The sequence below is a fragment of the Panthera uncia genome (genome assembly GCF_023721935.1).
Source record: "Panthera uncia isolate 11264 chromosome A3 unlocalized genomic scaffold, Puncia_PCG_1.0 HiC_scaffold_12, whole genome shotgun sequence".
Taxonomy (NCBI): Eukaryota; Metazoa; Chordata; class Mammalia; order Carnivora; family Felidae; genus Panthera; species Panthera uncia.
In genome coordinates, this window is record NW_026057579.1 from 3,408,135 (window position 1) to 3,435,516 (window position 27,382).

Consider the following 27,382-nt stretch of genomic DNA (forward strand, 5'->3'; position numbering starts at 1 on the left):
TCTTCTGGAAGTGGCGTTTATTACCTTGATTACAATCATTTCACAGGTGTATGCATGTGTTCAAACCCATCAGATTGTATACATTAAATACGTGCAGTTTTGTACAACAACTACATTTCAATAGAGCCACCTTTTGTTTTTACTTTAATGGAGATATAAGAAAATATAAAATTACATCTATGGCTTGCATTGTATTTGTATTGGACTGCTCTGCTCTAGCCAGAGAAATGTTTGATGGTCACTGCCTGCTGAAAATAGGATACAAAGAACCTAGGGTTGGAAAGACTTCCCTGTATATCCTTCAACTTACCAGTGTATCATTTTTTGAACATAATGTATTAAAAATCAACTTCAGTAGTTCTTATACTGGATAGACTCAGAAATCCTGAATTCTCAGTTGCTAGGTCTTGGTTGAAAACTCTAACACCCTTGGAAAAACTCCACAGTAACCAAGTAATATCTTCACTAAACTGAAGTTACATCTTATTTTAATCTGATAGTTTTCCTAACCCAAAAGGCCACATCAGGTTAAATGACATCCAATTTCACTTTGATGTTCATAGCTGCCAGTTCGGCTACAAAATACCGGAAAACGTAAGGCACAGAAACGGTGTCAATAGTATCGCTGCGATTACACAAAGTACAGTTGTACTTTCTGTTGCGCATGGCAGACCAAGAAGGCGGTGGCTTCTCCAACAGTGGAGAGAGTAAACTACCACACTCCACGCACACGTGGGCTACCGATCGATCCGAACAGTTGAAGAGGCGGTCATGAAGGAGAAAAGATGTACCGTGGGCTAAAAGAGCATCCCGCTCCATTTCCCCAAAACGGATTCCGCCCTGGACGTTTCTTCCCCCAATAGGCTGGTTAGTGACTTTGTCTCTGGCTCCCGTCGTTCTAACCTGGAATTTGTCTGAGACCATGTGGCGTAAACGTTGATAATAAACCACGCCTATGAAGATGTCTGCTTCCAGTTCTATCCCACTGATGCCACTATACAGCCTCTCGGTGCCATAGAAGTTGTAGCCAGCAGCTTTCAACATCTCACCGAAGTATTCTAAGGCTGAGTTCTCCTCTGAAAAGGTGAAGGGTGTAGCATCGTGGCAGAGACCGTGCAAAGCAGCAGACTTCCCCGCCATGCTCTCAATTAACATACCAATGGTCATGCGGGAGGGAAAACCATGAGGATTGAACAAGATGTCTGGGACCATCCCACTCTCAGAAAATGGCATGTCCTCAGCTGGCCACAACCGGCTCAAGATGCCCTTCTGCCCATGACGACTGGCAAATTTATCTCCGATAGTTGGGTTCCGAGGGACTCTCATCGTGATGCAAATACACTTGAATTTCCCACTGCCGGTGTCATTACTACACACTTTGATGTTATCCACAATGCAATTTTCTTTACTCCTAGGAAAAAATAAGCAGACGGGAGGTCAAACTATGTTCTTTAAACTTACAAAGACACTTAAGTCTTATTGATATAATTAGTGCATCTTATAGGGTATTTGCAAAACTTATTCCTACCTCTACTCTCCAGTACAAATAGAGATGGTGTCCCTAAAAGTATTTACGAACAGGGCTACTGATTACATTCACTACACAACTATGCCCATCTGAAAGAACGGCGACAGAGGCAACTGAAAAACTATGAAGAAGACCTACTGTTGAAACAATTTTCTGGATGTAAAATAAGCTAAGAAATTTTTAATTTTAATAAAAGGCATAGTGAACTTGACATTTTAGCTAGGAAAATTCCTAACAACATGCATGAGAGAGACGATAAAGTTTGAATAATACAGTTTTGAAATAAATCACAGGTAACTTATCAAACTATGAGACTGACAAGAGAAGTAAAAAAACAAAGGCCATACAGCAGACACAGAACTTTGTCTCATTTAAGAAACGCCAATTCAGTTATGACTGAGTCAGTGACTAAAACCATCACTTCTGTCTTCTCCGGAATTCTCCTGTTAAAAGATAACATTCACTGACCACCAGCAATTTCATTGAGAAACAGCCTTCACAAAGTAGTATTGGGTATCCGAACTTACTTATAGTAGATCACAAAGTTTTCCCCGGTGTTGAGGTTCAGGTAGCCATAATACGGATCTCCATACTGCAACTGTGCTCCGATAAATGGCAAGCCATCATCATCTAACTTCTGCAAAACCCGTGGGTCACCAGGTTTGACTCCGAACACCAGACTATCATCTCCTTGTTTAATTTTTTCAGAGAGATCTATGAACTCAGACTTGTAGACACTTCCATGGGCAAAGCCTCGTTCCCAAGAGGCCTTATTCACAATCTGTGAGGTCAAAAAAAATCATTAATTTAAGAGACTGAGGCCAAATGGGGATTTTCAAAATTAAAACTAGTTAGAATTAAAATACTGGGTTTATGATAACTGCCATTCTAATTTTAAAACTCCAAATTTTCCAAGTCACCTACACTAATAAAACCCAGACACTTGTAAATGGTTTAAGACCTAATCATACATAAATATAAATGATAGGGGCACTTTGGTGGCTTAGTCAGTTAAGCATCTGACTCTTGATTTCGGCTCAGGTTGTGATCTCACAGTTCATGAGATCAAGCCCCACATCGGGCTCTGTGCTGACAGCACAGAGACTGCTTGGGATTCTCTCTCCCTCTCTCTCTGCCCCTCCCCCGCTCACATGTGTGTGCGCTCCCTCGCTTAAAATAAACTTAAAAATAAATAAATATGAAATGTAGACATATCCAAGACCTTATTCACTCAGCATCTACTCACACATGCACTCAAATATCCATGATATATGCATATTTGAATATTTAGTGAATATCCCTCAAGGCTTGCCATTTTCTTTCTTTCTTTTTTTTTTTAATGTTTGTTTATTTTTGACAGAGAGAAAGAGTATGAGCAGGGGAGGGGCAGAGAGAGAGGGAGACACAGAATCCGAAGCAGGCTCCAGGCTCTGAGCTGTCAGCACAGAGACTGACGTGGGGCTCAAACTCACAGACTGCGAGATCATGACCTGAGCCAAAGTCGGACGCTCAACCGACTGAGCCACCCAGGCGCCCCAAGGCTTGCCATTTTCAATGGAGACTAGGAATTCATCATTTAACAGAACACTCTGGTGCCAGGACATGAAAATATTCCTTCAGTAATCCCACAGTAAACAAAAAAGTTAAAATGAAAAGAAATGAGGGGTGCCGGGGTGGCTCAGTCAGTTAAGCATCTGACTTCAGCTCCGGTCATGATCTTGCGGTTTGTTGAGTTTGAACCCCACGTCGGGCTCTGTGCTGACAGCTCAGAGCCTGGAGCCTGCTTCAGATTCTGTGTCTCCTCCTCTCTCTGCCCCTCCCATGCTCATGTTCTGTCTCTGTCTCTCAATAATATAAACGTTAAAAAAAAATTTTTTTTTAAAAGAAAAGAAATGACACTACATTCTCTTGGCAGAACTCACCATGGCATCTTCCATATCGTAGCCAGTGTAAGAGATAACAGCAACAATGGCATTTGTCCCAATTGGATAGTTATCCATATCATAATAATCATACATGTATGGTCTCACTAAAGGGCTTTGTGGAGTCTGAAGACGATACAGTTTATTATCTGATCGAGCTTGGTAAGTGAGAAGTGGAAAGCCCATAGTTTGCTTCCCTACAAAGGAAAAAAAACCCTTAGCATCGTTTTCCCCTTGACTATAAAGGTCATATATAAAATTGGTAACAATAAAACATGCATCATCAGGGAATGAATAAATCAATCGTGGTGGTTCTGCTCACTACAGACTAATACACAGCATGAAAATGAAGCAGACCACGTGTATCTATGTAGCCAGACCATGAAAACGATGCTGAGAGGGAAAAAGCACAGAATGACATTTAATATTATACGCTTTAGGTACACATACCAGATAATTCCACTCCTAGTTTATGGACATGTGTATAATGTAAGAAAAGCATAAAAAGGATGCATATAAATTACAGGATATTACTAGTTGGGGGACAGACGGGGTGAAAAGCAGACAGTAACTATTATCTACCTACTTAGATTACTTCCTTACACACACACAGAACACAATGTCAGTATCTGCTAATTCTGGGTGTGGGGTACAGAGGGTAGGGAAGTAAGACTCTTCTTTGTACTACTTCACATTACAGAGAATCAACCTGAAACAAAATGATTTATAAGACCATATGTGTATGCATACATACACAGTGAATTTTAAAATCTAGAAAAGGAGACTTCCAGCTTCCAGTAGGAGAAAGCTACACCTCAGCACATTAAGATCCAGAACAATGCAAAACAAAAAACCACCCCCATCCCCTCCCCAAACACACACAGTATGAAAGCACTGGAGTCAGAAACTGGAGAGGAATTCACACTTGGACAAAAGAAACAGTACAGAGGGAACTACTAGCTTTTTCAGTTTTTAATGTTTTTGCCTGATGGTTCAGTCACTGTAGTGGCTACAACTTAGATAGAAATCTACAGTCTTACCAGCCTACAGAACCAAGGAACAGAGTTCAGAACACAACAGCAACTGGAAAGTAAGGGGGTAGATTTTAGAAAGGAAAGAACCATGAAGAGCCTTAAATTCTGCAAATAAACGGAGTCCAAATCCTTGGCAGACTAAACTATGCATGTGACAGATCCAAGCAGGCCACCTGAGGCTAAAAGAACATACTTCAACTGCTGTGTTCAGCTATCTACCAATTAAATCTAAAAACCAATCTTTTTGAAGGACCATAATAGAACCGACAATCTTTAAAACCTATCATTCACGATGTCATGGATACAATCCAGTATTACTAGAAATACAAGGAAATAGGAAAACACAACCCATACTTAAGAAAAATGTAATCAATGCAGATGGATCCTGAGATGACCCAGATGTTAGAATCAGAAGACAGTGATTTTTAAAAACCTGTAATAACAATGCTCAAAAACATAAAGGAAAATATGTTCACAATGAAGACAACAACCTCAGAGAAAATAGAAACTATAAAAAAGAAACAAACAGAAATGCTAGGCTAAAAAACTAAATATCTGACATAGAATGAAAAATCAGTGAAATTAACAATAGATCAACAAAATGATCCAACCCAAAGACGAAAAAAAAAGACAGAAAAGGAGATTATAAACCAATGGCTTACAGAACGATACCTAAAGGTTTAATATACATGACACATAAGTGAAATCTCAGGAGAGGTATGAGAGAATGGGGCAGAAGCAGTGTTTTTACAATTAATGGCAAAAACTACTAATTTAATTACATCTTTTATTTTTTATTTATTTTTTGACAGAGAGAGTGGTAGCAGGGAGAGGGGGTAGGCGGGGGGAGGGAGAGAGAGAGAGAGAGAGAGAGAGAGAGAGAGAATCTTAAGCAGGCTCCATGTCTACCAGGGAGCCCAAGGCTGTGGGGCTCATTCTCAGGACCCTGAGATGACCTGAGCCAAAATCAAGAGTTGGATGCATAACTGACTGAGCCACCCAGGCGCCCCGATTAACTCTTTAAAACCAGATTTAAGAAGACCAATACACTCCAAGCACAAAGAACATCATATCTCGGCATATCGTACTCAATCTGCTATGAATCAAATATAAAGTAAAAATCTTAAGGACAGGGGAGGGTGGGGCGCTGGGGGGAGGAACACATTATCTACAAGCAATCAACCATACATGTAACCACTGACTTCTAGTAAAAATGAGAGACCAAGAAGAGACAGTTCCATACCTTTTAAGTGCTGAACAAACTCTCAATTTAGAAATGTACATCTATTTCCTTCAAGTGAAGATCAAACAAAGACATTTTCAGAGAAATAAAAACTAAGAGGATTTGTAGCCAACCACCTAAACTATAAAAAATGCTAAAGGAAGCTTTTCAGGCTCAAGAGATATTACTTGGAGGTATTCAACAGAACACGGAATCATCAGGCAGGAATGAAGAATACTGCAAGTGATAAGATGTGGGTGACTACATGGTTTGTATTCTTCAAAAGTCAAATCACAAGACTTCAAACAAATCCAAATTGACAAACATCGTACAAAATAAATTACCTTTTGGTTCAAAAACATCAATGTCAAAAGTGACAAAGGCTAAGGATCTGTTCTAATTTAAAAGACTAAAGAGACATGACAACTAAATGCAACTTGTTATCCTGGACTAGGTGCTACGCAGAAAAAAAAACTGCCACAAGCCATATTTTTGGGACAATCAGTCAAAATCTGAGTAAGGACTATAAAATAGTATAACAACATCAATGTTAAATTTCCTGATTTAAACGCTTGCCCCTGGTTACGTAAGCGAACATGCTTGCTGTTAGGAAATACACAATGAAATATTTAGGGGTAAAGGGGCATCGTGTCTGTAATTTCCCTTCAAATGGAAAGCAGGGCAGATGAGACAAAATGTTAACAGAATCTAGATAAAGGGTTTATAGGAAATCTTTGTACCATTCTTGCAAGTTTTCTCTGAGTTTGAAAGTATTTCAAAATAAAAAAAGTTACAAGCGCTTTTCTTCTGTGTGAATATCACCACCACTCTCTACTCCCTCTTACCCATCTGGCACTGGTACATGTTCCGAGGACTCTGGTTGTGATCAGAGAAAGGGATGAAGTTGGCGATCACACTCAGCAGGCTGTGAGGGAAGAGCTCCTGGTGGGTGGTAACTCCAGCCAAAACCTCATCCTCGAAGATGGCAATGTTCATGAAGATCTGGAAAAAAGGAAGGGCGAGAAGTTCAAGGCACAAAATAACTGACTGCTAGCATATTAACTCATCTTATCTCTCAGAGTTTAGGACTCAAAGCCTTGAATGAAAACCTTCCCCACTCAACATCATGAACACGGACAGGATCCACTGAGAAGCACGGGGAAGCTTCCAGTTAGAAATATCGCTTACCTGACCCGTGTCACTCTGAATCCACCCTGGTTCAACTGTGGAACATTGGAAGAAAGAAATTTTTAGGTAGCACAAAGCCCACAGTTTCCCAACTGCAAAGATGGAGGCAAAGGCGGTGAGTGAGTCTAATGGAATGTTCCCACCTCACCACCTGGGGCAGAGTCAGGTGCATAGGAGCTGGGCAGGATGGGAAGGCAGGTAACATGACCATCAACCCTCTCTCTCGATAGGTGAGCGGAGGGAGGAAAGGTGAAAATGGCTTTGTGTTCATCATAGAGGAGACAGAGGTAAGTTCTGATTTTCTTTCAAACTCCCGATGGTTATCAAACAGCGCTAACATTTTTAAAAAGTAGCAGTGATTAAGTCTTCAGAAGTCATATACCACACGAGTAGGTTCAGGCACCAACACAATGCTTTGTGTACCTGTTCCATAGTTCCAATTAGTTCTTCTTTGCCTAATTCCAAGTTCTGCACAGGCCGCACAAGTCTACAAGGAGTGGTAAACAGGAATAACCCTGGGTATAGACTCGGTTTTCCCGTCATGGGGATAAGGGCCACTTCCATCCAGGGAGGAATTCTTTTTTCTCTCAACACCTGTTTTCAACAAAAAGAGAGTTCAATTAAGAAGTGATGTAGGGGTGGGCACTTGGGGGTCATGATCTCACGATTTGTGGGTTCGAGCCCCCGCGTCGGGCTCTGTGCTGACAGCCTGGAGTCTGCTTCAGATTCTGTCTCTGTCTCTCTCTGCCCCTCTCCTGCTCATGGTCTGACTCTCTTACTCTCAACTGAGCCACCAGCCAGGCTCCCCTAAATGGATTAAATTCTTAACATAAAGGCCAAAAAACAAAACAAAACAAAAAAAACCACACACACAAAACCCCACAAGTTAACAAAGATAAAACCTGAAATTAATACTGAAAAAGGTTCAAGGCAATAAATCAAAATTCTGCATTCTCTCAAATACCCACTGCTTAACCTAACCAAGAAAAAAAGCTGGAGGGGTGTGTGGGGGTGGGGAGGGGGACAAATGTACGGAGTAAGAAATGAAAAAAAAAAAACCAGTGAAACTAAAATTTAAAATCATGGGTCTACTCTAAGAAATCAAGATGAAATGGATAAAATGCAGGTTACCAAAACAGAAGACCCCAACAGAGGTAGAAAGCCTTTTTAAAGATGATCGATTTCCATATTAGAAATAAACGTATCTAGAAACTATCCCCAAAGAAAGCACTAGAGCCAGATGGTTTCATAGGGGAATTCTAAGCAGACTTAGGACCAGATAACCCAATTTCTACAAACTGTTCCAGGGCACTGAAAACAAAGGAAAACTTTCTAATTATTTTTATAAAGCAGAAATGTATCTGTTAAGAAAAAAATAAATTTTTACTATTTAACTGGTATTTCTTAAATATTAAGAAAATGATACACCATGACCAAGTGGGATTTATTCCAGGAATTGAGGGTTCATTATTCATCACTAGTACTAGAGAATGATGACCAGGGAATAAATTAATATAATACACTTAGTATATCTAAAAGAAAATACTACAGATTTCCCCCAGAACACATCAAAGAATGAAATAGAGAATTACTGTATGATCCAGCAATTCTAATTCTAGGCATACACGCCAAAGGACTGAAAGCAGGAACTCAAACAGGTACTTGTATATCCATGTTCACAGCAGCATTATTCATGGTAGCCAAAAGGTAGGAGCAACCTGGGGCACCTAGGTGGCTCAGTTGGTTAAGCATCTGACTCTTGATTTCGGCTCAGGTTATGATCTCACAGTTTGTGGGATCAGGTCCTGCATTGGGCTCTGTGCTGGAAGCACGGAGCCCGCTTCTCTCCCTCATTTTTGTCCCTCAGCCCTGTCACTCAAAATAAATAAGCTTAAAAAAAAAAAAACAACAACAACAACACAAAAGGTGGAAGCAAGCTAAGTATCCATCAATGAACGAATGGATAAGCAAAATGTGGTAGTATACCCAATGGAATATTCTTCAGTCTTAAAAAAAGGAATGCAATTATTTTTACGTTTATTTATACATGTAATCTTTACAGCCAACGTAAGGTTCAAACTCATGACTGTGACATCAAGAGTCACATGCTCCTCCAACTGAGCCAGCCAGGTGCTCCAAAAAGGAATGAAATTCTGACACAGGCTGCAACAGGAATGAACTTGAAACATTACGCTAAGTGAAATAAGCCAGACACAAAGGGACAAATCCTGTATGTTTCCACTTACATGAGGTACCTAGCAAAGTCAAAGTTCACGAAGAAAAGTAGAACAGTGGCAACCAGGGAAGGAGGAAATGGGGAGCTCCTGTTGAATGAGTACAGACTTCCAGTCTGGGATGATGGAAGACTTCAGGAGATGGATAGGGTGGTGGTTGCACAACAACCTGAACATACTTAATGCCACTGGACTAGAAGCTTAAAAATGGTTACAATGGTAAATTTTGTTATATGCATTTATGAACAAAACAAAACCACAGGGACCTCTGGAAAAAGTGAAATCATACAACTTGAGCATCAAAATAAGCAACAGCAACAGAAGACTCATGAAATAAAACAGGCATCTGTAAATCTATGCTGCTGTGAATAAAAAAACAAATAAGTGGAAGAGAAAGGAAAACTCTACCTTACAAAATAGCAACTCACAAACACAGAAGGAATGATAGAGCTAGGAAACAATCACGGGGCAGCCATCACAATAATCATTCCCTCAGGAAAGAATCATCAATGGGAGAGTAAGAATTCTTCAAAGAATTCGCCAACTTGCAGGTAAAAACTTGATGAGGCTTTCACATAGCTTCTTCCAAATATCTCTCCACAAATTACTAATTACCCAGAAAATTAGCAACAGCACAGTGCATCAACCTAGAGAACACAACCTTACTGCGATCATAATTAGCATCACTAGCTGCGGGACAAGTCAACATCATGTGCCTCTTTTTTTTTTCCATTTTTTAAATGCTTATTTATTTGAGAGAGAAAGAGAAAGAGAGAGAGAGAGAGAGAGAGATTGAGAATGAGTGGGGGAGGGGCAGAGAGAGAGACACACACAGAACCTGAAGCAGGCTCCAGGCTCTGAGCTGTCAGCACAGAGCCCGATGCGGGGCTTGAACTCACAAACCGTGAGATCATGACCTGAGCTAAAGTTGGCCGCTTAACTGACTGAGCCACCCAGGGGCCTCAAGATCATGTGCCTCTTGAAAGGATATCCTGAATTTCATCATCAGAAAGCTACACACCAACATAAATAAAGGATAGCTATACAATAACTGGCCTGTAGTTTTTAAAAAAGTCAAGACACGAAGAGCTGAAGGGCCGTTCAAGATTAAAGGAGACTAAAGAAACATGATAATTACATGTAATACATGATGCTGGACTGGGTCCCAAACCAGGATAGAGAAAAAATTGCTGTGGAAGACATTCCTGAGACAACTGGCATAATCTGAGTGTCAGCTGTGGACTCCACCACCCTAACCTTCCCTGATGTTGAAAAGTGTACTGGGATTATTGAGGAGGAAAAGCCCTTGTTCTCAGGAAGAATGCACTTGATGGTGGCAATCTTCATGGAAAAGGGGATTGGTCTGTATACCATCCTCAAATGGTTCAGAAGAAAAAACTGTACAGGTTTATAAAGGGCATACAAATGGATAAAGCATGTGGGGCAAAACCTAACAACTGGTGGATCTAGGTAATGGGCAGATGGGAGTTCTCTGTGGTGTTCGAACACCTTTACATTTAAAATTGTATTGAACAGGGGCACCTGGGTGGCTCAGTCGGTTGAGCGACCGACTTCGGCTCAGGTCATGATCTCACGGTTTGTGAGTTCGAGCCCCGCGTCAGGCTCTGTGCCAACAGCTCGGAGCCTGGAGCCTCCTTCGGATTCTGTGTCTCCTCCTCTCTCTGCCCCTCCCCCACTTGTGCTCTGTCTCTCTCTGTCTCTCAAAAAATAAATAAATGTAAAAAAAAAATTAAAAAAAATTATATTGAACAATTTGAAAACTAAAAATACCGAAAACTGAACCAGAGTACAGTTTGAAATAAACCAGAGCACGAACTGTAATTCATCCTGTTGCCAAAGAACAATTCTTCAATGCCCATTGTCTCATACCAAAACTCTTGTTAGGAAAATTCCAAATATAAGTTAGTCAAAGAATGTTATTCTACTTTTTTTTTTTAATGTTTTACTTATTTTTAAAAGAGAGAGACAGAGCACAAGTGGGGAAGGGGCAGAAAGAGAGGGAGACACAGAATCGGGAGCAGGCTCCAAGGCTTTGAACTGTCAGCACGGAGCCCAGCATGGGGCTTGAATTCACGAGCTGTGAGATCATGACCTGAGCCGAAGTTGGATGCTTAACCAACTGAGCCACCCAGGCGCCCATACCTGACTTTTCAAAAACACACTTTCATGGGGCGCCTGGGTGGCTCAGTTGGTTAAGCGCTCGACTCTTGGTTTTGGCTCAGTCATGACCTCACGGTTTGTGAGTTCGAGCCCCACATCAGGCTCTGTGCTGAGAATGCAGAGGCTGCTTGGGATCCTTTCTCTTCCTCTCTGCCCCTCCCCCTCCCTGTGTCTCTCAAAAATAAATAAACTTAAAAAAATTGTTTAATAATAATAAAAAATAAATAAATAGAAATCCACTTTTAAGACCCAGAAGGTAACAGGGTGTGACTTATAACTCGCATATCTTCAACATTACTTGAAATATAAAGGATGTATTTTGAGGCCCCCTGTATGCCACTAGTATTAACAAAACAAAAAAAGTTAAAAATTTGTGAGATTAGCAGACTAGGGCCTCAATGAAACTACCAAAAAAATGCATGCAGGTCAAAGTATCTGTCACTGACCCTAACCTCTGAAGCCAGCACAAGACAAGACTGTGACACTACAGGGGATGTAGAGGCACTTTCGGAATCAGCTTCTGACCTCCAGACCCCCTGGCCAGTCTACGCTGCCCTGGGGCTACCTCGACAAAAAAAGGACAGACAACCTAGAAGTAAGGGACAGAACAGTTCACAAAGACACAAGATCACCTTAAAGTGTCGGAGAGAATCTGCAACACCAGGAGCAAGGTCCTTATCCACCCAGCCAACCATGACGCCATCCAGCAGGACAGGGTAGCACTCGCTGTACGGCCGGTGTGGAGCTCCATCAACTGGAGTGACCCCTGGGGAAGTGAACAGACCAAATGCTCACACCAGAGTGCTTTCTCCTACGTTAAAAAGTCCCTCCAGATAGGCTCGACAACCGCTTCATCATTTTAGAGATCTGGCCTCCAAACCAGAACATTTTTATATTGCTTACATGTTTCTAAGCCCTTTCAGCAAGGATACACAAGAAACTGGTGACTCGGACTGTCTTTGGGGAGAGCAGCTGGGGGACAAGGGTATAAGAGAGGCTTTCCTATGTATATCTTCTATGTTTTGATTAGAACCATGTAAATAGATAAACTTTTCCCCAAAACCTCAACTGCACTTGATCCTCCTTATTTGAGGATTCCACATCTGTGAATTTGCCTACTTGCTAAAATTTATCTGTAACCCCAGCATCAAGACTAGTGGTGCTTTTGTGTTTACTCCAGGACATTCAGCCAAAGCAGAGTTAGCAGCTGTGAGTCCCCCAGAACAAAGGCTCTGTCTCTTATGACATCAGGGTACAGACTACTAGACAACCTCTTTTTAATGGTCTTCCTGCAAACTGACACTGTTTCCTACTTAGAGATGCAGTGGTCGAGTCACCAGATACAGGGAGTGACCCAAAATGTTATTTCTGATATTGCTGAATGTTAATGCATTAACGATAATGCTGAATGCTGGTGTATTTGAAATGTTTTGACATTTTTATTTTTGCAAAAAATAAAATAAAACTATAGCATTTAATTTCTCCCTCACTCATTCTCAAAAAAATGCACCTGACCTACAGACGAGCCAGGAAACCAGCCCGACTCCTGCACAGAAGAGTAAACAGAATTCTTGCAGAATTCTTGCTTAGTTCCCAAAGAAGTATAACTTGACAGTTTGCACCTGTTAAAACCCCCACACCCAAACAAGACTGTTTATCACTGTCCATCACATACCCAAGCTGCAGAGCAAAGCCGGAATAGATGCTGTATACACAAACTGTGTGACGACCTCACACACGGCAGTCAGGTGGTTCATCAGGCCACAGGGCTCCCCATCTGGGGTGTGCACAGGACAAAGGAAACCCCAGGACTCCGGCAGCAGCCTGCGTACTGTGGTGGTCCTCATCTTAGCAAAATCAGCCCCTCTGTGCACACAGCGGAAATGGGAGAGATAGCGTATGAAGTTCAGCTTATCAGCCACAACACAAAGTCCAGAATCTTGCAGGAAGCCAAGACCTTAATAAAACAAAAGTCATTCAAAAACAGGCTAAACTTAAAAAACAAGTGTATTTCGATGTGAGGCTCTGAGGACAAAACCTCAGAGCACAGTAGAAATCAGAGTGAGTTATAAAGTTTATTAGCGCTGACGAGTGGGAGGGATTTACAAAATTAGTAGTAAAAAGGCAGTAACCCCTCCCCCCAGATTTCCCAAGTTATATTAGCCCCACTGGTTCCCTCTCTCCTCCTATTACTACCTCCTTTGTGGGAAACGTTAAATGAGTGTGAAACAGCAAGTAACTAAATGGGATTCATCAGAGAGGGATGGAAAATATGTAAGAAGTTGTTAGTCGTAAAAAAAAATCTGCATCGGTACTATCTGTGTAAAAAAAAAATCAACAGTATTACTTCTGGGCCCTCAATGACTACTTAGGTTTTTCAGGCCTTTCTGATGCACCTGGTTTAGGTGATGCACCCCCACCCCCGCCCCAGACTACTAACGGTTCCTCACAGATCTAAGCTATCTTTAGAATTCTAGAAGGAGGCACAGAGATGCATGTGATGATAAGAAGTGGATTTAAGCTCTACAGATGCCTTGTCTCAAGCCCTTCAGATTGATGCACACTGATGCACACTTGTCAAATTTACAACATGAAATCCGTCTTTAGTGAAAGGGACAAATGCACTTTTTTAAAGGCTTTTCTTTTTTTTTTTTTTTAAGTAGGCTTCACACCCAGCACAGAGTTCAACATGGGTCTTGAACTCATGCCCCGAGATCAAGACCTGAGCTGAGATCAAGAGTCTGACGCTTAACCAACTTAACCACCCAGGTGCCCCAAGAGATGAGTTCACTTTTAAAGAGAACCTCTCTCAGCAATATATAAATCCATATTGATCAAATAACTTTAAAACTGTACCTAAAATGAAGTCTGTCTATTTTTATTTTTTAATTTTATTTTTTTAATTTACATCCAAGTTAGTTAGCATGTAGGCAACAATGATTTCAGGAACAGATTCCTTAATGCCCCTTCCCCATTTAGCCCATCCCCCCTCCCACAACCCCTGAAGCCAATCTATTTAATTTCACCTGTTTTAGAACGCAGATTCCCAGTAGCAAGAAGATATTCAAATGGTTTTGTAAGGTCTGTTCCCATATTAAAAATCTTCATCAAATTTTCAGTGTTTATGGACACATTGGCCTTCTGAGCCCTCTTGTCTAGAGCAATTTTTATAGACACTAACCAAGCTTCCATTTTTTCCTGAAATAAAAAAAATTGAAACGATTACATTTAAATTACTCACATTTCATACTTACTCCCACATAATAATCCCATGTCCATAACAAAGGCCCACTAATTTATACATTTGACATGGAGAACGTCTGGTCTATAAGCCTGAAAAACAGTCTTTCCTCACACTATTCCTGTTCAGGCAGAAGCCACAAACTCCTGCATATCAAGGTTTCTCAACCTCAGCACCACTGACATTTTGGCTAGATAGTTCTTTGTAGTGAGGGGCCAGGCCCTGCATGCAGGATATTTAGCGCTACCCCTGGCCCTGACCCACGGGATGGCAGTAGCATCCTGCAAGCTGTGACAACCAAAAATGTTTCCAGGCACAGTCAAATGTCCCTTGGAGTGAGGCAAAAACTGCTCCTAGTAAAGATTACCCACATTCACGAAAAGAATCAAAAGTTTGCTCTGGGAGGAAGCGCCTGGGGAGCTCAGTCAGTTGAGTGTCAGAGTCTTGATTTTGGCTCAGGTCATGATCTCAGGGTCGTGGGATCAAGCCCTGCATTGGGCTCTGCTTGAGATTCATTCATTCATTCATTCATTCATTCTCTCTCTCTCCCTCCGCCACCCCCACTTGTGCACACACTCTCTCAAATTAAAAAACAAAATTAAAACAAAAACAAAAATCACGTTTGCTTTGGCTTTAGAAAAGTTTTTCATTAAAATGCTCTCATCAAGTAGTCAGAACAGCTTCAACCCCAGAAACAGGCAACGAGAGCAAAGCTTTAAAGCAGCAGCCACTCTGTTAACAGTAAAAACTACTAAGAAGAGTCCAAGTCCCCAAATGACGCCCAACACACAAGACAGTTGACACTGGTAGGAAAGAGTGACACTCTCTTCTCCTGTAAGTCTGAAGCAAAATGGAAAAGAAGTGAGATAGCAGAGTCAGAAAACAGGAAAGAAAAGCCACAGACCTGAGGACCAGAGACCCAGGCAGCAGCTCTGTGACCTGAGACAGGAGACCGGAGGAATGAGGACCGAAACGGTCTCTCCCTGGTAAGAGGTTTGCCTATTGTCACTTTGTAGTTAACTTGCTAAGGTGAGCAACTAGCATGGGGCACATACTGTAAGCTGGCACTCTGCGTATTTATTGAAGCCTCACGACAAACTTTTCTTCAAAGAGCAGTGCATTATAGGACGACCTGGGCCCAATTTATTTCTGTCTTAAGAATTTTCCAGACTTTACAAGGGTAGCAGGTACATAAACTCATTATGAAGACTGAGGTGCCGGCTTGTAATCAAACACACTTCTACGGAGAGACAAACAAACTATCACACTAAGTAGAATAAATGAACATTATAAATAGCCTCCCGTCAGTGCAGGTCAGGTTCTCCTGCCAACTCGCATTTTTGGAGTTCTAGCACTTTTTGACTTCAGAAATGCAGTCGAGTGACTGGAGACCTGTATGTAAGGCCTGCACACAACAGCGCAAGAGGAGTGAGAAGAGGCCTCTAAGAAGCCTTCCTATGAGGTCCCCAGCCTTTCTGGTAAAAGGTTCAGGGGTATAAAGCTGAGCAGACAGTGCCTCTGGCAGGGAGGGCAGACACCACAAAGGATGATGAACAGCGTTCACCAGAGCTGTTCTAAAGTTCAGAGAGGGCAGCTCTTCAGTATCTCTCACTCCCTCACTATTAAGAAGCCCTCAGAACCAAGCACGGAAATCACAGGACACCTCAATCTCCGCTGTGATATTCAGTGAAATGGCTACTGAAGTCTGTAGTTCAGATTATGTCACTGTCCTGTACCTTCCTGAAGATTCTTACTGTGTCCCAGAGTCAGGGGTTCAGAAGCTTAAAACAAAGCTGGTATAAAAGTATGGAAATGTGGGGCGCCCGGGTGGCTCAGTCGGTTAACCATCTGACTTCGGCTCAGGTCATGATCTCACAGTTCGTGAGTACGAGCCCCACGTCGGGCTCTGTGCTGACAGCTCAGAGCCTGGAGCCTGCTTTGGATTCTGCGTCTCCCTCTCTCTCTGCCCCTCTCCTGCTTGCTCTCTCTTTCTCTCTCTCTCTCTCTCAAAAATAAATAACATTTTAAAAAAAGTATGGAAATCACACACGTTTGGCCAGTTACATGTTATCATTAACGTTAAGACCGAGACTTGATGTTGCCTTTAACCTCTTAGAAATATTAAAGAAGTTTCTGAATTTGGTGTAAACTTAAGATCTTGGATTAAATCCCTTACTGCCGAACAAACAAAAAATTAAAAAGGCAGGCTACGTAAAGTGCTGAAACTACAAATTGCAAACACTCAGAAAACAGTGCTGCCGGAAACCGTCTCACGATTCCACAAGAGGGACGACTGGCCCAAGGGTGAAAGCAAGCATTTACCTTCAGAAACATAAGGAAGAGCTGACCAGGTGTAAGGACTTCTTGATTCACTAAACTGTCAGGATTCTCCTCCATGCACTCTCCTTTGGCTAAAGCAAAGAGCTTCCGGGTCATGAGACAAAGCATGTAAAACTTTTCAGTACTGGATTTCAAGTGGATACAGATGCACTGGCTGTGTCAAAACAGAAAGCGAAGCTTAAAACGACTGAGCTGCTACTAGAACTTGATGTCCTACGAACCCAGGTTCCTGATTCCTGTTTACTTAAAAGTTCTTGCTCATTTTTAAAGACAACTGCTTTTCCTCTTTACTGGCAACATTAGCAAAAGGACAGTACATACTCACAGGGTCTAGAGCTATGCTGGACCACATGGCATGACATGCAGAATGTGGCTATTTAAATGTAAATTAACTACAACTAAATAAAATTAAGAATTCAGTTTCTCAGTGGCACTGGCCATTCAGGTGCTCAACATGTGACCTGTGCCTACATACTACTTTAAACGCTAGTAACTGGGGGCGCCTGGGTGGCTCAGTCGGTTAAGCGGCCGAGTTCGGCTCAGGTCATGATCTCGCGGTCCGTGAGTTCGAGCCCCGCGTCGGGCTCTGTGCTGACAGCTCAGAGCCTGGAGCCTGTTTCGGATTCTGTGTCTCCCTCTCTCTGACCTTCCCCCGTTCATGCTCTGTCTCTCTCTGTCTCAAAAATAAATAAACATTAAAAAAAATTTAAAAATAAATAAATAAATACACGCTAGTAACTGTACATGGTTATATAACAGAGTCCTTGCCTTGGGCAAATAAAGGGACAGGATGCCTACAACTTTCAAATGTTACAGGAAGAAGAATGCTGACCTACGTAAAGAGAAATCAAGAGAGCAAACGTAATAAAAATGGTAACAACTAGTGAATGTGAAGTGTCCACGGTACTATTTTTGCAGCAATTCTGGAAGTCTGGAATTGTTTCAAAATAAAAGTTTAAAAGCACAATAAAATAAAACGAAACTACTATAGAAAGAAAGGTGTGGATGGCCAGAGGAACAGAGCTGGGCCCTGCTTCCTTAGACCAGAATGCTACCCCCAGGTCCATTCTGATTCCCAGATGACTCATAGCCCTAACTACAACCTCCCGCCCCACAGACAACCGTTTAGGCAAAAGCACGTACTTAAACAGAAACTCTGCAGCCTGTTCATTTGGGTACCAGTCAGGGAGACTGAGCTTCACTCTGAAGCGTTCACCTAGATAATTAAGGACCTGTTTTTGTGTGGAACAACCCTCTTCCGTTACGATCCTTAACATCTGAGAAATGGAGTTCCTAAAGAAAGAGTCCTCCTCTTTGCCTTTGATGAGCTCCTGAAAAATCTGGTAATCGGAGAAGTTGACAAGTGCCTAGAAAAGAAAAAAAAAAACCAAGGTTTTCTTTTTAATCGCTAGTCATAACTAAACAATTTTAGCCATTCTATTTCTCTGAGGAAATTTAGCACTCCACTACTGGCAAATCCAAATGAACTCTCCAAAACAAGACATGGCTTGTATGGTAAGACAGCAAGATGGCCCCATCATCATCCTTGCCTTCTGGTATTCACAGCCTTGTAGAGTCTCCACTCACACTAAGTCAGCACCGGCCTGTGTGACCAAGACAACATGGTAAAAAAGTTGATGTGTGATTCTCAAGGTCAGGTCCCAAAAGGGACTGTGGCTTCAGCCTCACTCTCCTGGCTAACCCTCTCAGGGAAGACAGCCGCTTCCAGCAGCCTGTGGAAAGGCCCACATGCACAGGAACCAGGACCTGCTGCCACCAGCCTGCAATGACCTGCCAGCCATGAGTGACCACCTTGGAAGTGGATCCTCTGGCCCTACTGGCCTTCTAAATGACTGCAGCCCCTGCTGACATCTCACCGCTACCTCCAGAGACCTTGAGGCACAAGTGCCCCAAATCCCAGCCACTTCCAAATTCCTGACCACAGAAATAGTGAGAGAGGAATGGTTGTTGATATTTTGAGCCACTGCATTTTGGGTAATTTGTTTTGGAGCAGTGCACAGCTGATACAGCCATCAATTCCACTCGGGAGAACCTATCCACTCTGCACAGAATGTGACCTCCACTGAACCTCTTCATAGCAAAAGAAACACATTCGTTAAGTCACACCTTCAGTGCAAATCCCAAAGGAAGGAAAAACAGTTCTTTCCGGTAAATAAAGTTCAACATAACCGTGCCATTTTCCAGGTAGTGAAGGTTCATGTTGACAGCAGAATGTTCTTCCCTTACACAGTGCATTGAAACTCCTATTGAAACAAAGCAAAAAGTCAAAAACTCAGTAATACTGTAACTGCTTTGATAATTACTTTTTTCCCTAAATTATTTTTAACCCTCTTAAAAATAGAGCCAAATCACTAAGGTTAGCCAAGACTGGCAACCAAAAATGTCTCCAGACCTTGCCAAATCCCCTAGGGCACACAATCTCCCTAGGCTGAAAACCACTACAAGTAACTGAAACTACAAATTTAATGCAACTTCAAAGTTTCCTTATAGAGCTGGGTCCGTGTGTTATATAACACGTTATATCACGAGCACCTTGCAGAGCCTCATCATACAGCGCTTTATATCCCCTGTACTCTGTGGAATCTGATCAAGAGAAAATGGCTTCATCCAAGAGTCCAAATGGAGAAAAGCAGAATTTTAGGTTTTGATTCAGCTTTAAACAAAGACTGGAACGGCATTCCACATCAGTGATGCAAAAGAATAAACGACTAGCCGTTTTGACTTGCTGAGATGCTATTATTCTAGGGATAGTATATATGGTTATCATTAGAAGCTGATTTTTAGCTCAATTATAAAAACAAGTTATTCACTTGCAGGGTCACCAAAGAATGAAAATGTTGTCTTATGAAGCCAGGCTCTGTCACAGTGAGCACTCAGAGGCCAGGTGGCTGTCAGCCAGGGACTCCAAGAGGAATGCCACGGAAGAGGAAACCTACATAGGAGACTTCTGAGGCCCACACCCCCCCTCTGGTTGAGTCAGGCCAGCCTTCGTCTCCATAAATAAGAACATCAGTACATGCATTCTTTCTTTCGTTGTTGTTAAATGTTTATTATTCTTCCGAGAGCAGGAGACAGAGGATCCAAAGCAGGCTCTGGGCTGACAGCAGAGAGCCCAATATGAGGCTTGAACCCACAAACTGCGAGATTATGACCTGAAATGAAGTCAGATGCTTAACCGACTGAGCCACCCAGGCGACCCATACATGTGTTCTTTCAATGTGAAAAAAATTAAACATAATAAAAGTAGGCTTCCTGCTATAACATGCTTACTAACTTAACAGAAATGCTTCCTAGAAAAACAAAACTTTTCTAAAAGAACATTCCAAAGGTCACTACAACTTACCATACTGAGTATAGCCAGGCCCTCTGGTTTTCCATTTTGGTCTTACCATTGCAATGGGGAAATTTCTCCGAGGCATAATTAACATTCGGATGACTTTTTCAATGCCATTGATTATAAAATAGCCTCCCATTTCCTGCCGAACAGATGAATTATAATTTGTTAAACAAAGATACACCGTCAACATGAAGATAACTGCCAGACGCAGTGCAACGTGCAGAAGAGGCACGCAGAGGCGAAAGGGTCTACAGGTCCCCTGGAAACTTCATGGAAACTGTCAATGTGTGAATTAAGTCTTCTCTTAAGTGCACTAAAAAGGTTCTAGGGACCTGGCAGAAAAGTATGGAAGGATCAGGATACTTTCCTCTACTAGACAGACTCGAACTAACTTGCCTTTCTGTCCCCCTAAAATGATTTCATGATTTAGTCTTCAAATGGTATTTAAAAAAAAGAAAAAAAAAAACCTTACTTGAAAGAGATAAGAGATAATAGCCATTTTGCTTCCAGGTGAATATGGTTCCCAAAGAAGTTAAAAAATTTTGACTGTATAAAAACTCTGGAAACCAGAAATTCAGATTAGCTAAAGAGGAAACTGTTTTTCATAGTTCTGGTATCACATTTTTTTTTTTTAACTAAAAAAAATGTTTTTCATGCTTATTTATTTATTTTTGAGAGAGAGAGAGACACAGAGAGAGAAAGAGAGAGAGAGAGACAGAACACGGGCAGGGGAGGGGCAGACAGAGAGGAGAGAGAATCCCAAGCAGGCTCTGCACTGTCAGCACAGTCTGATGTGGGGCTCAAACTCACAAACCGTGAGATCATGACCTGAGCTGAAACCAAGAGGTGGACACTTAACTGACTGAGCCACCCAGGTGCCCCTCTGGTATCATAGTTCTATAATAAATAAAAAGCTACTACACATCGATACTATGAAGCAGGTATATCATGCTGGGTGCTCTATGTTCCCAGCCCCGTTAATCCTCATAACAATAAGTGGCACAGTTATAGGAAACTGAGGCACAGAAAGATGAACATTCCCATGGGGCGCCTGGGTGGCTCAGCCGGTTGAGCGCCCGACTTCGGCTCAGGTCACGATCTCGCGGTCCGTGAGTTCGAGCCCCGCGTGGGCTCTGGGCCGATGGCTCGGAGCCCGGAGCCTGCTTCCGATCCTGTGTCTCCCTCTCTCTCTGCCCCTCCCCCCGTTCACGCTCTGTCTCTCTCTGTCTCAAAAATAAATAAACGTTAAAAACAAAAAATTAAAAAAAAAAAAAGAAAATTCCCAAAGCCACATAACTGGTAACTGGAGCACTTGGGTGTCAAACCCAGATCTGACACCATAACCCTCATCCCATCACAAAACAGTCTCCCTACTGCCAGCAGAGTCTATACGTCTTGAGTACTTCAACTCAATACTGCAAAACCACGTATCGCAGACGAAAACCATGCTGAAGGAGAGGTACAGGAAGCAATTCAATATGCTCACAGAATCTTACTGTTGGTAAAGCAAGCATCTCATACGGAAAGTGTATCATGAAGGAAATTAGGGAACAACCTATCAATACTTCCCCCATAATAATAATAGTCTCTGTGCGGCAACTTTTCACACACGGTCTCATCTGAGACTCATTCTGAGCCTACGAAGTATGCAGCACACAAGATACCAAGCCCCATTTTACCTATCCAGAACTTGGAAGCGGAGAAAGAAAAACTGACTCTCACTGGCAAGTTTCTATCTTCTCACTCCCATCTCAGGCCTTTTCTACCATCACCTGGATGCCCGCAATTACCTCTGCTTCTTCATGGTGCTCAATGAGGGCTTTTGGAGGAAGGTTGTATAAGTTGCAAAGCTTAGACTTCACCATGATGGGAACATAGCCAAGAAACTGTTTAATGACTCCTTTTGAGATGCCATTCACTGCCCAGCTGATATCAGCCTAAATGAAAATGAGAGAAGAAAATTACTTAATAATAAACAGAAACTACCTGGATCTACCAAAGCGAGTAAGTATTTTAAAAGAGTAAAGAAGAAGACCATCAGGTAAATGATTTTATCCTTTGGATTTAAAAGTTAGGATCTTTAAATGACAGTACCAAGAAAGCAGAATTCTGGTAGAAGTTTTATTAGGCACCAGCCTTATTCTCAAAAACGTACAACCTAAGAGTCACACGCTGTCACCTGTACTCACTGTCAACTTGCCCCGGTAGGTACTCCTCCGGCCCCGACATTCTGCGGGATAAATGTTGAGCTCTTTGCAGATGTTTCCTTTTGGAACCATCGGTGGACTGATGACAGCATCCACAATAGTAAGAGAGATCCGCTCATCTTTGAAAGCAAATTCAAAGGGAGGTATAGCCTGAAATACAATCCACACGATGAACTGCTTGCATTTCCAAGGCCCTCTTTCTCCAAGATTCTTCCAAAGCTCTCGTGTTCCACAAGCACTGATGCCCAAAATGCCAGACATGACATATCTAAAAAGACGGTTAAAACTATATCCGGTCTACTCATACCCTCGCTAAGTACCTGCAACTACAATGAACTAATTCAGATTGTGAGTGTCTGCAACACGTCACATTTGTAGCAGGCTCTAGGGTACAGTTGTGTTCAGAACAAAACTGTTCTGTGAACCAAGTGCCTGACTTCTCTATTGTACGTGGTACCTGCAACGTGCACAGCAAGACAAACGGGACTGCTCCTAACAGGAGAGGATACGGAAACATCCTCCTGATTTAGGACCGGGCACTCTAATGCCATCATTCTTTATGCTGATATTTGTACATTTCATTCCATGGTGGCCTCACGCTGAAACCAGAGCCTCACAGGTGGTGGCCACGGTGGTTCTTCCCGTTGCACAACAGCTGCTTCTCTGCACCACTCCCTGGGGAAGCTCTCCTGTTCCGAGGAAGGGGCATCGCTGAGCTCTCCTACATATTAACTAGGAACAACCTCCTAGCCTTAGCGTTACAACAAGAATGCCAGAAATGGAGCCAAGAATATAGAGAAGGTTCTCTACCCCCATGTCAGTTCAACTGACCTTGTCTCCATTTTCAAATGTTATCTAAAGCTGGCATTGTTTTAGGATTTAGTATTTTATTCTAACATAAAATTTTCAGGTATTTTTTATTTAAGGACGAAGCATCAATTTTCAAAAGGGAGATCAGAAGATTTTCTTTTTCAAGTCGCAGCTACACTACCTATATCACAATACAATCTTGTTATTTGAGATAGTTAAGGTCTATAAAGTTGCCACAAACACTGAATTGTTCTTAGGGGAAAGTTACGTTCCTGTCTCTGATCACACTTTTGTCAACTGATCAATATATAAGCTTGTTTTATGTACATTTCTACTTAAAGACACCTTACTTAATATATATCGTTTATTCATTAACACTGAACTCACAGCCAACAGCACTAACTCATGACTGAACAAAGGTTATTTAACACATATTTCTCTTAAGGGGTACATCACAGCCTTTTTGCACTTAGAACATGAGATAGCACTTCAGCACTATGCTTGAGGGCTATTTTAAAGAGTGAAATCACCAACAAAAAGCACCAGAAGGAGAAAAATTGGACAGATTTAGAAAAGGATACTTGTTTATAGTATGGAACTTGAAACAAGAAATAGAGCATCACCTTGTTGGACCTCAGTTGAAATGGTGCGCACTGGGCAATTCAAAATTTTCACCATTCTGCACATGGTGGTATGTACTGATTTGTGGGCTATGAATAGATTTTAATGAGTAGGCAATTCACAAATACGAATTCCTGAATAATGAGATCGAATGTATTCTGAAAAGATGCCTGTGAGATTTATCAATTTAGACTCACAGAATGAAGAAATACATCCCCCCCCCCCCATATTGGGCAAAACTGTAAATAAACCAAAATATGACAAAGGCTATCTTTCCCTTGACTTTATAAATGTTAGTCGTTTACTTTACTGTTTTATGTAACAACATTTTCCATACAGTATTCTGGTACTAATACTAAGTTGCAGCATCACTATCTGTGCTGACCACACTTTCTACATGTACTTAATCAAAATAACTTATCACAAGAGGCTGAATACAGAAGCAGAAATGCAAATCCAGCTGTCTTCTAATAAGCCAGACATTCAAAAGACAGGAAAAATATCATTTACCTATTAATTTTTCTGCTCTAGAAAAAAAATTTTTTTAATGTTTATTTTTGAGAGAGAGACAGAGTGCAAGTTGGGGAGGGGCAGAGAGAGACGGAGACACAGAATCTGAAGCAGGCTCCAGGCTCCAAGCTGTCAGCACAGAGCCCAACGCAGGGCTCGAACTCAAGCTGTGAGATCATGACCTGAGCCCAAGTCGGACGCCCAACTGACTGAGCCACACAGACGCCCCTAGAAAAAAATTTTTTAACCATACCACTGTTTTATTAGGGATTTATTCAGGTTAAGTCTCTAGAAATAAGGGAGTCACTTAGGGGGCACAAAGCTGATGAAGCTTCCTCAGATCTCATAACGAACCACCAGCTTAGCAGGCTCTTTGGCTGTATCACTGCCTCGTTCCACCTACAAATTATTTTAAGGATACCGTTTTGGCCCCACAGACTAGTAGGTGGGGTAGGTTTCCCCAACCCAAAACATGAACAGCATGAAGGCCATGAAGCCCAAGAAGTGCTTACACATGAGATTCCAGGAAACAGGCGTGGGGGGATGTGCCCACATGGTTCCTGATATACATGTCAAGGCCCCAGTGCATCGGTTCACCCCAGTTCAACCTCAGGTCTGGGTGGTCCCAGTCAGACCATGGATCCCTCTCCTGTTGCAAGCCATCAGGAAGCTTCCAGTACTTGCCTTACCCCATGCCATCACCCGGATGTGGTTGGTAGGTAGTCTTCCACCCACATATTATCCTTCTTGGCAACGGCAGCCTGTTCTTCTGGGATCTTGGGATAGTGCCCTGGAGCATGTCCTTGGTAATATGGGAGGCTCTCTGTGCACCTAATGGCACCAGGGTCCCAGCTGCCCTTTGAGCCTTCGGACTACCAGGACCTGTGCCCTGGTCACTGCCATCTTCACCTTCCCCCCCCCCCCCCCCAATTTTCTTTTAACGTTAATTTATTTTGTGAGAGAGAGAGAGAGAGAGCAGGGGAGGAGCAGAGAGAGAGGGAGACTCAGAATCTGAAGCAGGTTCCAGGCTCTGCGCTGTCAGCACAGAGCCGGAAGAGGGGCTCAAACTCACGGCCCTCAGATCATGATCTGAGCCGAAGTTAGACGCTTAACTGAGTCACCCAGGCACCCCTCTCCAAAAATATTTTTAATAAAAATGTTAATATATCATTGGTTTATATTTTAAATGAATTCATACTTTAAAATTTTCTCAATTAAGGGGCGCCTGGGTGGCTCAGTCGGTTAAGCATCCGACTTCAGCTCAGGTCACGATCTCGCCGTCCGTGGGTTCAGGCCCCGCGTCAGGCTCTGGGCTGATGGCTCGGAGCCTGGAGCCTGCTTCCGATTCTGTGTCTCCCTCTCTCTCTGCCCCTCCCCCGTTCATGCTCTGTCTCTCTCTGTCTCAAAAATAAATAAACGTTAAAAATAAATAAATAAATAAAATTTTCTCAATTTTAATTTCTAATAGAGTAAATACTGATAAACAAAGCTATTTAGGACCCCTCAAAAATTTTAAGAGTGGAAGGGGGTCCTGGGACCAAAAAGTTTGAGAACTTCCAGTCTATGTATTACTGGCACCCTCAGAGCCCACTGCCTGGGAGACGATGGCGATGCTAACCAAATGAGACCTTCCCCCACCATCTTCATTTGAACTCTGCTACCGTATCCTCTAGATCAATCAAACCACTTAATGTTGAATAAGTGTCACTACTACTCAATCTCGCTTTCAGGCCTCATTTATATCTTCCTCAACACCCACCTAATTCAGAGCAGGTGCCCAGTAGTTTCTCCCTTTAAAGCTAAGAAGAACACCGTGGAAGGATGACCTCACATGTACAGTCTATGTACAAATAGGTTCAGAACCTTTTCAGGTAAGTTTCGGAGAGGTAAAACTTCAGTGACATGAAAGCATGTGCGGTGTGAATGGCACACCCACCATAGCATAGCGCCTTCCTCACTCTCACGATGCAGACACTGGCTACAAAACACTAAGGTTCCAACCACAAAGAAATCCAGAAATCACAAATACATCTAGTACTCCCCCAGTCGACTAGACTACAAGTGCCAGTCCCCCCGCAGAGTCTGGCGCGATCTATCTGGGAGAACTATTTGGGATTATACTGTGATCTCCCAGCCATCTCTCTGGGAACCCTACCCAAGGCCACTGCCCCACTTAACCCCAGCATCTTGGATCTATCCCGCACCCCTCGCCACACAAGCATCCTCCCACCCACCCCCCTCGTCCAGCCCGCGGGGTCCTTCTCCTGTGCCCGCCTCGAGTTTCGCCTCATCTGGGGCCTCGTCGGAGCAAGTGGCACCGGAGATCGCAGAGCGACTGCAGCCTGGAAGGACGCCGCGCTCACCTGCACCGCGTGGCTGAGGCCCTCGCGCACAGCGTAGTTGAAGGACTCGACATGCGCCCGCGTCAGTTCCTGCAACGCTGGCTTTTGCTGCTCCCGCGGGATCCCATAAGACGGGTCAGTCAAATGCTTTAAGCTGGGCCCCTTGGGCAGGCTCTGCCACCGGCCGGCGGGATCCATGCGTCCTCCTGCACACCGGGCGCCAGCGACGGCTCCACACGCGCCGGGAAGAACAGCAGGCGCCCCGGTGCCCACGGCCTGCTGGGAAATGTAGTTCTTCTGGTTCCGCCGGCCTTGGCCCTTCGATTTTTCTGCGCCGACTTGAAACCTAAACCTTGGAGTGAACGGGCCGGGATAAAGCTGTACGGAGCCAGAATGTGGTCTCCCCACCCATTTCCCCTTCCGCGGGAAGGAAGGCAGAAGCCGGCTTCACGCTACCTCTGAGCCCAATTCAGCGTGTGATCTGTTCAACGTAAATTCGCACTGTTGATTAGGCCCGGAGGAGAGCTGTCATCAGAGATTCATTCCCTTCCTATTCTCCTTGATCGTTTTCTGAGGCTGATGCCTGATGCTGACCTTGGCTTCAGGAAAAAAGTAGATGTTGGGCACCAGACTGCTGTCTCTAC

The 27,382-nt window shown here is 42.8% G+C and overlaps 1 protein-coding gene and 1 pseudogene across 1 annotated transcript; both read right to left on the minus strand.

Moving 5' to 3' along the window:
- On the minus strand, positions 1-27,006 carry POLR1B (RNA polymerase I subunit B). The gene is made up of 15 exons (XM_049652143.1): positions 26,760-27,006; positions 22,438-22,605; positions 22,039-22,185; positions 20,255-20,387; positions 19,018-19,154; positions 18,034-18,257; positions 16,873-17,044; positions 14,336-14,507; positions 12,985-13,266; positions 11,942-12,075; positions 7,318-7,488; positions 6,552-6,708; positions 3,451-3,647; positions 2,056-2,309; positions 1-1,411 (listed from the first exon to the last, which is right to left on the minus strand). The coding sequence occupies exons 1-15, from the start codon at positions 26,934-26,936 to the stop codon at positions 529-531; spliced, it is 3,408 nt and encodes a 1,135-aa protein (XP_049508100.1). The 5' UTR covers positions 26,937-27,006; the 3' UTR covers positions 1-528.
- LOC125937441 (NADH dehydrogenase [ubiquinone] 1 beta subcomplex subunit 8, mitochondrial-like) lies at positions 22,612-25,364 on the minus strand (annotated as a pseudogene).
- Positions 27,007-27,382: the final 376 nt, after the last annotated feature.